The sequence below is a fragment of the Lissotriton vulgaris genome, chromosome 2_1 (genome assembly GCF_964263255.1).
Source record: "Lissotriton vulgaris chromosome 2_1, aLisVul1.2, whole genome shotgun sequence".
Lineage (NCBI taxonomy): Eukaryota > Metazoa > Chordata > Amphibia > Caudata > Salamandridae > Lissotriton > Lissotriton vulgaris.
Window position 1 is genome coordinate 1246607351 of NC_141687.1, and position 13944 is coordinate 1246621294.

The 13944-nt window shown below is 43.2% G+C and overlaps 1 protein-coding gene across 1 annotated transcript in view; it reads right to left on the reverse strand.

Annotated features, from left to right (window-relative positions):
- PANX3 (pannexin 3) overlaps window positions 1-13944 on the reverse strand; it is a 93852-nt gene that overhangs the window by 12569 nt on the left and 67339 nt on the right. Inside the window, exon 3 of the mRNA XM_086958811.1 lies at window positions 8415-8629. Within this exon, the coding sequence (XP_086814937.1) occupies window positions 8415-8629 (215 nt within the window). The remainder of the gene's footprint in view (window positions 1-8414; window positions 8630-13944) is intronic.

A 13944-nucleotide genomic window follows, 5' to 3' on the forward strand; every position in this document is an offset into this window, starting at 1 on the left:
CTAATGAAGAGGTTTTAGATCGTCTGCAGGTAGTACAGAACACAGCAGCCAGGCTGGTGCTTAATGCACCCCCCAGATCTCCATCTAAACCTCTATTGCGTAAACTTCATTGGCTGCCCATACGTTTACGAGTAAAGTTCAAGACCTGCTGTACTATTCATAAAAGTCTTCATGAATTAGGACCTGAATATTTGTCAAAAAAATGTGTCCCATATGTTCCTGCCCGTACCCTTAGGTCCAGTGAACAGCTGCTATTAAATGTACCCAAGATCAGTAAAACCAGGCTAGGCGGCAGGGCCTTGTCTGTGGTGGGTCCCAATTGTTGGAATATGATTCCATTGTCATTGAGACAATGTTCTAACCATCTTCGTTTCAGAAAGAACCTGAAAACGTTTCTGTTTAGCTCATTTTAGCTAATTTCCCTTTCTTCAGACTTCATCCTGAATAAATACATTTTAGATATCTTGCTACCTCTATAGCTTCTTAGGCCGGCTGTCATAAGCGTGGAGATACTCCTCTGGGAGTCTATTCATAGTGCTATAAAAACCAGCAAATAAATAAATAAATAAATAAGATGTTCCAGAGTTTAATATGGCTAATGCAATTGAATGCCGAACTCAGATCGACATATGCCAGAAAAAGGTTTCTGCCTTTCCCTTTCGTGCATTTGCCCCAAATTAGATTCAAATTTAGACCTTGTTCGATAGTGCCTAATACTTGACGGAATCCGTATTGCAGTTCCGTGATTACACCCATATCCCCAGCCTATGTCTGCAATCTATTTAATACAATTCGCCCAGCCACTTTCACAAAAGAATGCAAATGTGAAATTGGTCTGTCGCATACTGGATGGTTACGAACACCCTTTTTGAAAATAGGTACGAGAATTGACTCAGACCATGTGGGAATAAAATCCTGCTTACAGCATATTTTTAAAACAGACAATAGTGGACCCCAGAGGAAGAGAATGGTTTGATATAAATCCACAGGGACTCTGTCAGGGCCAGGGGCTTTACCTCCCGCACTTGCTTTAATTTCAAGTATGACTTCATCCACAGTAAAATCGATGTTAATTGGGAGACAATTCCCTGGCTGAGCTCCCGGGTCATTACAAGAAGTATCTTTATCACTTTCACTATATAATTTTGAGCAACGAGTCACCCATTGACCTTCACTAATACATATCTCAATACTGGGTTGGTTAATGTGAGCCAGGAAAGTGGCATTTACAGCTTTCCATAAGCCTGTGATATCCTTTAATTTAGAGGCTATTTGAATGGCTCACCGTGCTTCTGATCTAATAGCCTTCTTACGCACTTTAAGTGCGGATCTATATGCCTTTCTGGCCATCTTGATTTCAGATTCATCTCTAGTTGGTTTCTTTAATGCATTTTTCAGTGCTGCATGGGCTTTGGAACAGTTGGTATCAAACCAGCCCGTCTTCTTACTATATGGTTTGTTGTGTTCTACTAATAGATTCCTCTTTATCTCTAATGATATAATCAAAAAGGAATAAAAAATGTCGTGGACTGTAGCAGTCTCATCAAGACAAATTGCAAAATCAAGTTCGCAGTCGGTTAGGAGAGTCTTAGTTAGTGCCAGTTGGTCTGTTCTGGTCCACTTAATTGAATATCCATTAAGTTTTTTCAGGGTGATGTCCTGCACTGGGTGTTCGGAATGTTTTTTTTTATATTTAACACATTAGAAGGAAGATCTACATTGACACTGATAGGGAAATGGTCACTAAAGGCGACAGTGTGAGTTTTAAAATTATGTATTCTGCTTGCATATCTATTGGATACTAATATGTAGTCAATAATAGAATGCATTCCTTGTCCGTTAAAGGTACAGCTAAATGATATTGGGGCAAACGTAGTTCGTTAGCAAAACCCAAATCAGCGGAGTATTTAATAGTGTTTAATTGGTCCCCAAATGGAGAATGTAAGAAGTGGGTAACATCTTTCCCATCATCAGACATTAGACCACAAATACCTCTATCATCATGAGTACACAATACAGAGTTAAAATCCCCTCACCAGATTACACAGATATCCGTATGTATCTTCATCTGCATAATGTTCATTTCCTTCTGTAGGTGTCTCCAAACCACCCCTGCCTGATCTTTCGGAAAGTTGTTATAACAGTTCCGAAGAGGGGTACAGTGTGTGCTGTCGATATATAATTTCAGTACCTGGTAGAAAGTGTAAGTAGTAAGTAAGTTTGAGACCGTAAAATCTAATTTTATGACATTCACCCTTTGAGAAACAAATACATAGACATCCCTTCTTCCTCCCACGACTGGATGATGACGCTGGTGTGTGAAATGTTTTATAACCAATAATGTGCAGCATGCCTTCTACACAGGTTTACTGAAAACATAATAAATCAAAAGCTTCTACAAAGTCTATAAATGCGGTGTTAGAAAGTTTAGCGTGCAAGCCTGCCGCATTCCTCCCTGACCTTGATTGTTAGACTCCGTGCTAAGTTTACCAGTATCTGAACTAGTGTGGTGATTGATAAGTGGCCTAGGTTTGTAACAGGGAACAGGGATGTTTGTGTTGTTTATTATGTTTGTATCGGCGGGAGGGAGTTCCATCGAGACATGTAGGATCAATTCAGATGTAATATTGTGCATCACCTCCACCCTATTTGGAGGTGTGCAATTACCCGGGATATCAAGTCAATCAATATCTTCTAGAGTGAGCAATATATCAAATCTATTCTGCGTGGAAAAACTAAATATGTATATTGGGACACCGTAAGGACCTCTCGGCCGGGGGTACATCTGCATCCGGCTTGGTGGAGGTTAAAAATATCCGAGCTGTAATACATTAATGTCCCTGGTCGAAATGCAATCATTGTCAAGTCTGGACCGAATCTCTTGTGTCAGTTGTGGCGTTCTGAATGTCAGAACTATGCAATCTCCAGGGAATGTTTTTTCCTTCTCCCTTCCCACTCGACTCTTTTAGCCATCTTAAAGTCTCCAAACAGAGCTTCTTTTTGCCCCGTTTTAGTGCCAAGCCGAAAGAGAGCCTTGTTTCTCAATGCTTCCCATATTTCGGTCGCCTGTGGTGGTATATGAGGGACATTGGCCGGGACTATAGTATAGGGAGTTACCACGAGTGGCAGGTCCAACCTGGTGCCTTCCTTTACTGGAAGAATTAAACTGGAAGAGCCAATAGACGGATTGGGCCCAGTATCAGAACGGGCCTTTGTCCCTATAGAAGTATGGCCGTGGCCATTCTTATTTCTTGCAAATAAATTCAAAGAATTTCGACCAGTGGCAGTTTGGTTGTTCACATGAGGCTCTGGTAATCCTTGCTTAATATGCAGCACAATGTGGTAATCCCCCTTTGGCGAATGGTCAGCATGGAGAAGCGGTGCTTCATTATGTTATGTTATGTTAACGTTTATTTATAAAGCGCGCGGCTACTTCCAGGAGTGTCCCGGCGCAAAAACGCCCAAATATCACGTCACATAAAGCACAGCCGATCACCACCAAAGAATCACAGCTGAAAGACCCATGTCTTAAGACTTTTCCTAAAGGAAAGAAGATCCGGACTCTGTCTGATCACAAACAGAAGTCTATTCCACATCCGAGAGGCAATTACATGAAAGTATCTGCCCTCTATCCGGGCACATGACACTCTAGGAGTGATGATCAACAGTTGGGTCGAAGATCTCAAAGTGCGCTGTGGGAGATATGGCTGGAATCTATCTCTAAGATACGGGTCTCCGATCTTATGGAAAGCCTTAAAAACCAGGACCAAGGCTTTAAACAGAATTCTTTTCCGTACTGGAAGCCAGTGAAGAGAGGACAAGAGCTGGGTCGCATGGGTTCTAGAACATGTCAAGAAAATGGCTCTGGCTGCCGAGTTCTGAATCACTTGAAGTCGACTCAGAAGATATTTAAGAAGACCAACATAGAGGGAGTTAACATAGTCCAATCTGGACATTATCAATGCCTGAACCACTGTCTTCCTGTAAGGGAACGAAAGCAATGGCAGGAAATTTCGCAGCATTTTCAACAGCCCGAAACAAACCCCGACTACCGAGTGTACTTGGGTCTTCATAGAAAGGGTGGAATCCAGCCTAACTCCCAAATTTTTCACTGAGGAAACGGCCGACACAGGGGGCGACATTATCTTGTCCAGCTGCCTTGTTCAGTGTATTAGTCATGGAGTTATTAGGGAGATCCCCTATGCATCTCTTCAAAGTGTCTTCAATGGCTATTACACTTGTCATTAAATTCTTTAGGGCATCAGCAAATGTTTTTTGCAGACTGTCTATTTTGAAACAAATTTTGTCATAATGCTCGGTATGGCTAATTTTGCATGTGGTAGAAGTTGATGGCCCTTTTCCCCCAGTATCAAGTTTAGATTTATTATTAGTTTTCTTTCGCTTTTTAGATACTGTATTGGGTCTAGTTATAAGTGTTTCACTAACCGGAAACACCGGTGGTACCTCTGGGTTCCTGGGGTGCTTAGATGGTGGTTGTGTCTTGCGTTCCTGATCAGATACATATATGTGATCAGACACGTCCTTAACGCACCCGTTCGTAATATTTGGGGTGTTTTGGTTAACTATAGTATCAGGGTGCAAGGTACTTAGAGCGGGATGCTCTGAGTTTAAAGGTCCTGTGAGTCCCTCTCCGCCATGATACCTTGATTAAGCATTACTTCTACTGACTGGATTTGTTTTGTTATGGCTCCCATTGCACCCGATAAATACTTCATTAAGGAGTTCTGAGAACCCCCTGACGCCTGTAACATACTTTTGGACTTTCTTTTACCCATTTGCGCTCCCACAAACAATTTGACTTGACCTCCTGTAAAAAGAAGCACATAGGTAATATTTCTGGCAAACAAATACTGTAAAGTTCCGGAAAGACCATATATGTAATTAACAGTCAGTGGTAATGTGTGGCAGAACGTATTACGTTAGTTCTAATAATCTCAGGCTCAGACAGAAGGAAATGATGTAGTGTCTTCACAGTCCCCTTACTAATCGCTGATTTCAGCTCACTTTTTACGATCAGCACGTGATCCGGACTAGAGACTGGCCCGGCTCAAGGAGTTTTTATTTGGACCGGCCAAGGATGCATTCGGGTGGGCCACTGCGGGCCTGATTTGTCACTTATATGTCTAGCCAGGCCTGCTTCAGGGCCCTCCTTTATCTCTCCTTAGTCTTACAAGGCCTTGTAAAACGCACTCTTTTCCTTCCAAATCTCTTTCTAAATGCGATCATCCTCAAAAAGTGTTTTTTTTCCATGTAATGTCCCCTTGATGGGAAGAGGTGGTTTCTGAGGTGGGAGTATCAGGCAAGTGACACTGCTCGGGCATTGACCCCATTGACCTCCTCCTTGGATTCCATCACTGCCACCCTCCACCAATGCTCATTATCTCTCTGTATCTCCCCCTCCCCCATTGACCTCCTCCTCGGACTCCCTCACTACCTTCCTCCGCCAGCACCCCTCATCTCTCTGTAGCCACTCTCTCATATGCATTCATTTATTGTATAGCGCTACTCATATCAGTGTAGGGTGTCACAGTACTTTACATAACGCACACATTATACAGAGACTAGCTATCATGCAAGTATGTCAATCAGTTTACAGGGAATGTCACATAAGGCAATGAGGATTACAAGGTGTAGGATTGACGTCATCCGTACTGGTGGGCAGTATATTTTAAGAGGGTTTGTTCTGGAGGAGCACAAACGCACAATTTAAAGCATACTCCAGTGGCTAGGGGCTGGCTTTACTGACCAAAATGTATATCTTCCCAAACAAACTCTTTTTAGCAACATTGGAATAATGAAAGACTGGGGAAGTTCTAACTATATCACAACACAATAAAAGCTATGTTCTAACTATACCATTCAGGTTTGCATGCAGCTCTTTGATGACGGTTCATAGGTCACTGTCCTATGATAGGTTTGTAACTTCTGAACTGCAAGGAACACACAAATCTCTTTGAAAAAGGCAGTAACCCACTGAGCTATCCACAGAAAATACAGTTTATTTCAAAACTACCAACAGGCAAATTATTGCTCTCCAGCAGGATCATAAATCACCAGAGTTATCTTTTAATTTATTGTTAATGAAGCATACACGAAGTATGTGTCTTGCTGGGCATGCCCTGATTTTAAAAAGAACTAATAGCCACACATTCTCTTACCTGCTCGGTCCGTCCTCACAGCCGATCTGATAAACTGCTGCAGGGCCATGAAAGGTGAATCAGGATAATCAAACTCTTTTTCTCCAGCGTGGAATAGAAAAGGAAATATCCACGCAGCAGGAAGGTTAAGGTTACCCGGTGCCAAAGAAAGGTTTGGCCCCTTCCCATGCCCCTATTGTACCTGCACGAGTGGGTGGGGACACAGCCAACCTTTCTAAAAGGAGATGCGTGATTGGGCGTGCCTGAGAGAGAGACCCCAGGCCCAATCACTCATCTCTCAGAACAGGAAAGAAAACAGCGTTCGGAGGAACGTTTTCAATGAAAGTGGTCATTTTTTACGGGCCTTCGTGCCAGCACTACCAGGGCCAAGGCTCACGTTTGGGTGGGACTGGCCCACGCGGCCCACCCTCTAGAACCGGGCCTGACTGGAGATTGGATGAATTGGGTTTCGATTTAGACAGCAGACTGGATAGCGTCCTGTGATATACAACAGGAGGTTTTGTAAACTCACCCTCTGATGACCCCTGGAGCAGACCTCAAAGATGTGGCTCAGCCCAGCCTCGTCCGGTCTTTGACGGGCCCAGGCACGCCCCACTCAAGCCCCGCAATGCAGGAAGCGTTGGCGTCTTTTAAGGCGCTCCTGCGCTCGTTCCCAGGTGCTGCTGCTGCACTCGACCCCTCCCTCATGGCCAGACACCAGGGGGGAGCTCTCTAAAGTGCAAAATACTGCATTCCGAAAACAAGGACAGTAGGTTAAGGTACGAAGCAGTCCAGATTTAAAGATAAATGAAAGTGCTTTAATAAGATTGTGGGTACTGTAATAGGTTGGGGTTCTCGTAATAATTCCGTTGTGAAGCTTTTTGATCCTTAAGGATAGTCTTGCCATTCGAATCTCTACTTGATCACATAATAGACTAGATCTAGCCTCTTGGTGAAATTTAGAGGGCCCAATTCACAATGAAAGTAATAAATCAACCCTCGTAGATTTACACCTACATGCCAGTGCAGATTTAATACATTTTAAAAGTCACAAACTTTCCCAGGAAAAGACATGGAAAACTGCACTAGGTTCAAGTATCCATGCATAGACAAGGAGGATCATGAGACACTACCAGCGGAACATCGTTTCATACTGTATAGGTTTCTTTCCGTCAGAGAATGCCACAGAGGGCAAATGGGATTCCTCGGAAAACAATCTTTTTTATCTCAGTGAGGACAAATTTTCTGACAGAGATCCTCATTTCCTAAACCGCCGCCAAATCCTGGGTGATCCGTGCCCATTCCCACACTAAAAGGAGAGTTATGCCAGCCGTTGACTGTAGTGAAAATTCAACCCTTTCCAGAGTGTATAGGGGAACAATAGTAATTTGTGAATACTGACAAGCCTCCACGTTTTTGGGCATTCACAAACTAACAAGGCTAACTACGCGTAGGATCAACCACCTCATCACCGCTTAAGTGTGATTTAGTGATTTATGGGTGTGGGGAATCTGTACCAGTGGAAGAGATCTCAGCACACTTAAATGGATTTACACCTGAGAGCAATGTATTTGTGAATCCCAGGCAGCTGTAGAAATACTCAATTCAATTGTAAAGTTACATTTTTGACTGAATTTACCTTGGTCAGTAGGGCACTCGTATTCTAAATAATAAAAGCACAGCACATGTAGTACCTTGCATTTAACTTGACATATACATATCTTAATCTTCTCCCCTTTCTGTTTACAATTTTTGTAGAATCCTTGGTGTCAAAAATAAATTTTTCCAAAGTGTCATTTCAAAATATAAAGTGGTTTAGCATATTGACATGAGATAGTGACTTATTGTCACGCTCTAAGATTTCTGCATCCATGTGAAATTTGAAAACAGAATGCTCAGCCATATGTTCACTTATGCACTGGAGGTGACCGGGACCATTTACAAAGCAATAAATGTTTCCTGTTGTAAGATTAATTTAACTAACGCATCACTCCAAGACCATGGGATACAGCGCTGTAAGACAATACATATTCTAAAAATAGAACTCAAATAAGCTTCTTTACTGTTATTTAAGAATTTGGTAAGAATCCATTCACATCAGTTTAATAATATTTTAAACAAATATATATTGACTGCCGTTTGATTTGCTTTCATAACTTTACAGGGCAACAAAATCTATCACATTCAATCCAACTTCTACATTCCCCTACAACATCAAAACAAATTAATTGTGAAATGAAATTCTTATATACTTACTTTTCAAACTCATCCCAGAATATCTGTGGGTCTGGGCATGACTGCTGAATTTTCATGATATGCTGTACCAATCTAATGGATCGATTGTAGGATTTGTCCAATTCGTCAATTATAAAGAGAAGATCTGAGTTTAACGATGGAGCAGCAATATATCTCCAAATCAATGTAGGCAAGTACATTGCTACTGCAAGCACGAGTAATGAGTATGGAAAAACCTGCACAAATTTAGAAAAATCTTTTAGGGTACAGCATGAAGATACTGATCGGACAATCAGTGAATTTATTTTTTAGGTGCAACATAATCAAAAGAATTCACAAAGACATTTACAATATTTACAAGATTGATATCAGGTGGGGTTTGCAATGTATCTCGTATTGCTCTATATCGCTGGCCCAAGAGGGCTCCAAACACCAACATTTATAAAGTAAGATCACCTAGTTTCAAGTGGGAACATCAATGATAGGTGAGCACTTATTGATTTTATTAGTTTAGTGGCCCAGGATTTCTCACAACTAGATAATCTACAAGCAATAAAGTCTGTTACTTCAATTAGTTTTATTAGAGTGTAATGACCAAGTAGAATTGAATGAAGAATCTTCTATTAGTGAACAATGCTGACTGTAACAAAGTTTCTTCTAAGTTTGGTGTGAAACAACATACCATTATTTCCTGTCTATTCTATTAGATATCATAGATGTAGCTGAATCTGTTAACATCTAAATTAATAACAAGGACCAAACACATGCACAACTTTACCATGGGCCTTTCCACCTCTGAATCCCCACTACCAAACCCTTAGATTACATGTCATACATTGATGGAGATGTTTCTGGACCTTTGCTACTTTATATTTATACAATTTACAGAGTGTGAATCCTGCAGAAATCAAATATGTCAGTGTTGGAAATTACCCTCTCTGCAGAGTCACCCCCAAACAGGAATATTTAATTTACTTATATAAGTCCATAGTGAAGTGGTATATCACATACCCAGGGAACTGTTTTTTAAGAGCCCAACCCCTAAATTTCCTATGCTTGAGAGCGGGTAAGCACCAGTGAGGGAGCGTTCCAATAAAATAAGGAGAAAAAGAAACCTCAATACGTAAAATTACCTGGCTAGCCAGGGCTGGCCTGCCACAAAGGATGTCAGAAAAGGAAACACTTTAATATTCAGAGGACCATATTCTGAGATCAATCGCAACTCCTTCACCTTTTACCTCAATCACTTTAAGTACAGAAAAAATAACAAGACTGAGGAAGAAACAGATGCGAAACAAATTTCATTGATATTTTCTATTGGAGCATCTAAAAGCAGGAACAATCCTTTTGAGACTGAAAGTCAAGAACACACCAATAATTTTTACCAAAGACCTTGAGTACAAAGAAGGTTTTAGTTACATTTGTACAAAATATAGTAGAGATTTGATTGTACACTCAATTGAAACCACCCAAAACATCTGTTAAAAGCAATTTGATGAGATTTTGGCTCTGGAACAATCCATTAGAGACAGTCAGACAGTAGCAGAAGCCAAAACATTGCTGAAAATAATTGAGAAATAAATACATGCATTCAAGGACAATATTATAAATCTCAAAAATAATAAAATTGAAAAAGACAAAGAAAGCTCAACTTAGCGACAGTATACCCATATTTAAGAGAATATTTTTATACAAGACCAGGGTCATGAAGAGTATTACCAGACTATCATGGGAGATTAAAAACTTGGGGCCAGATGTAAGTAACCAATACCAGTCGGTAACGTCCGAAAATACCGAATTTCGGCCTTTACCGACCTGTATTTGGCTTTTGAGATGTAATTTCCGAATCGGTAAATTTACCGAATCGGTAAATTTACCGATTCGGAAACCTCACCGAATTGTTAAATTTACCGAATCGGTAAAGTTTCAGATTCAGTAAAGTTTCCGATTCGGTAAATTTACCGATTCGGAAATTAGGAAATGGTAAAAATTACTATTGAGATGTAGGTAACCTCTTAAATACCGAATTTGCATGAAATTCGGTATTTAAGAGTCGGTATTTACCATGGAATAAAATCAGGTGGTAACCAGGTGCAGGCTATAAAAAAGGGCCCAAAATGCAACAGTTTCACCAGAATGGCGGCATTCTACATGATTGCGAGGCGGCTACGGCTACAGGCAGAAGGAGAGAGGGTCAGGAGAAGGGAGGAGCAGGTGTACAGGCAGAGGATCACCCTATTCCAACTAACTGAGCCAGAGATCCTACAAAGGTACAGGCTAGACCCCCAAACCATCCTGGACCTAATCAGTGACCTCCACCCACTGTTGGACCACCCAACCCCAAGGGCGCATGCCATCCCACCCCATGTGCAGGTGCTGTGCAGCCTACACCTGCTTGCATCTGGGAGTTACCAGAGTGTGGTTGCTGCCGTAGGTGGGGTGTCCCAGAGCTGCCTGTCCCGTTTTTTCAGGAAATTTCTAGACGCCATGTTGCAGAGAATGCATCATTATATCAGCTTCCCTGCAACGTATGCAGAACTGCTCAGGACTAAGACAGACTTTTATCAGATGGCGCATTTTCCCAACATCATTGGGTGTATTGATGGCACCCACATACCAATATGTCCACCTGTTGCCACAGAGTACATTTATAGGAACAGGAAGTCCACCCACACCATAAATGTACAGGTGATCTGTGATTCAAAGTACCTCATCACGGACATAGTAGCCAAATTTCCCGGGAGTACCCACGACTCTTACATCTTCCAAATCAGTGGGATCTACGCATGCCTGACAGCGGGGGAATTTGGCGAAGGATACTTGCTAGGTAACACACTGTGTGAAACCCCCTTGATACATATTGCCGATGGATGTGTTTGTGTGCATGTGAGTAATGTTTTTTTCTTGTTTCAAATAGGGGACAGTGCATATGCCCTCCGGTCCTTCATCCTAAATCCCTACCTCAACCCTTCAACACCCAGCCAGAGGAGATACAACAGGGCACACAAATCTACCAGAAACATTGTGGAGCGCACCTTTGATTTGTGGAAGAGCAGGTTCCACTGCCTACATAAAAGTGGAGGGGCCCGCCAGTACACACCAGTCACCTGCTGCAAGATGATTGCAGCCTGTGCAATGTTGCACAACCTTGCAGTTAAGAAGGGCACCGAAGTGGAGTTACCTGATTATGAGGACCATGATGACAACCAAGCAGTGCCTGAACCTCACACATCTGGAGTTGCAACACCAACTGATGGCAGACACAGACGGGAAGAGATCACACAAACTTTTTTTAAGTAAGTAAAGATACACAGTTAGGTGGAGTATGCAACCAACATAGTTTAATTGTGTCACTACGTAGGTTTCTAAAGCACAAATATGCAACACAAATTATTTACATTCGATGATGTGAGTACTGGGTCACTTCCCCATGAACTTAAATACTCATTTGCGCCCACGCCTACCACTGCCGGATGTTTGGTGCTCGCTGTGCTCACTTTGCGTTTGGGCTGTAGCCTCAGCGTTGTGCCTGCTGCTCCTCCTTGTCTCTACGACAAGGGAGCTTGCCATGCTGCTCCTACTAGTGCTCCCTTCACTCTCTGCCACATCCAGAGCAGCAGTTTGTGCTGTTTGTGCATTTATCAGCACCTCAAGAGCACTGGTCATCCTGGCTATGCCCCTAGTGACCTCATTACTGTTTTGGGTTAGTCCCTCCTGCATGTTTATGCTTCTCCTGCATAGCAGGGATGTGGCTGTGGCCAGGCGGTTGAAGGCTTTATTTTGTTGATGCACACGCTGCCTTTCCTTGCTCCTTGATGCAAATTCATTGTCTAGTTTGGTGCACAGGAGCTGCACCGATTGTGATATTTCACGCATCCCTGCAGCCATCTCTTTGTTGACATCTACTCGTTCTCTGATGCCCTTTCCTATGTCTTCCATGTTGTTATTCAGGTTCCTCATTTGGCGTTGGCAAGACATGATGGCCTTTCCCTGCATCCTCTGGATTTTTACCATGCTCCCCTCCAGGCCACAGAACACACTTGAACCCTCCACATGTGCATCTACACTGCTTTCTTGGACTCTGCGGCGTCTTTCGCCAGTACGGGACACCTCTGCACTGGACTGCAGTGTGACAGAGCTACCATCCCCAGCCAAGGTGTGTGTGTCTTCCCCCTCCATGTCACCAGCTGATGAGTCCATTTCCAATAGTGGTGCCACTACATGCCTCCTGCTTGGTTGTGATGCAGGTGTTATCTCATGCAGTGATGCTGGCATATCTGGGGATGACAGCAACAGAGGGGATTGTGAACGTTCTGGAGACGCCTGGGGACACCTGCAACTCTGGGGCTACTTGGTGCACCTGTGTCCTGTGATACGTTCTGAGCACTTGGACCTGGCTCCTGACTCTCATCCCTCTCTGGTGCTGTGCCTTCAGTCTCCTGGGAACGCATGTGAGATGTGTCACCTGTGGACATATGAGCCTACATTAGCTAAGCGCTACTGTCTCACAGACACTACAATTAAATCTTTTTAACTTTCGCTTCATTCTGTCTGCAATAATTTCCCTAATTTGCTGGTTGCTGTGCTGTATGACATGGTATTTCATTTCCTGACTACATGTCCCATGATGCATTGCTCCTGTATAGTGCTAGCAGTACTGGACTGGGATTCACTTAGCCACTAAGGGTAAAGGTAAGAATGATAGTGTGGGGGGGATTGCTGTGCATGCGTCTTACCTTTTCTGCTTGCAGCTCTGGCTGAGCTGTCTACTTCTCCCTGTCCGCAGACGCTGTCAGGTTCAATGGTTGAGGCCACCATCTCCTCCAGGTCAGTAAGGGGGGGTGCTGGGTTCTTCCCTCCACCAGTTTTGGTTTCCCTGCTTTTGGTGTTCAGCCAATTTTTTTTTTGTTTGGCTCCTGAGGTCTTTGAGCCAGGCGGTTGAAGGCTTTATTTTGTTGTTGATGCACACGCTGCCTTTCCTTGCGCCTTGATGCAAATTCATTGTCTAGTTTGGTGCACAGGAGCTGCACCGATTGTGATATTTCACGCATCCCTGCAGCCATCTCTTTGTTGACATCTACTCGTTCTCTGATGCCCTTTCCTATGTCTTCCATGTTGTTATTCAGGTTCCTCATTTGGCGTTGGCAAGACATGATGGCCTTTCCCTGCATCCTCTGGATTTTTACCATGCTCCCCTCCAGGCCACGGAACACACTTGAACCCTCCACATGTGCATCTACACTGCTTTCTTGGACTCTGCGGCGTCTTTCGCCAGTACGGGACACCTCTGCACTGGACTGCAGTGTGACAGAGCTACCATCCCCAGCCAAGGTGTGTGTGTCTTCCCCCTCCATGTCACCTGCTGATGAGTCCATTCCCAATAGTGGTGCCACTACATGCCTCCTGCTTGGTTGTGATGCAGGTGTTGTCTCATGCAGTGATGCTGGCATATCTGGGGATGACAGCAACAGAGGGGATTGTGAACGTTCTGGAGACGCCTGGGGACACCTGCAACTCTGGGGCTACTTGGTGCACCTGTGTCCTGTGATAC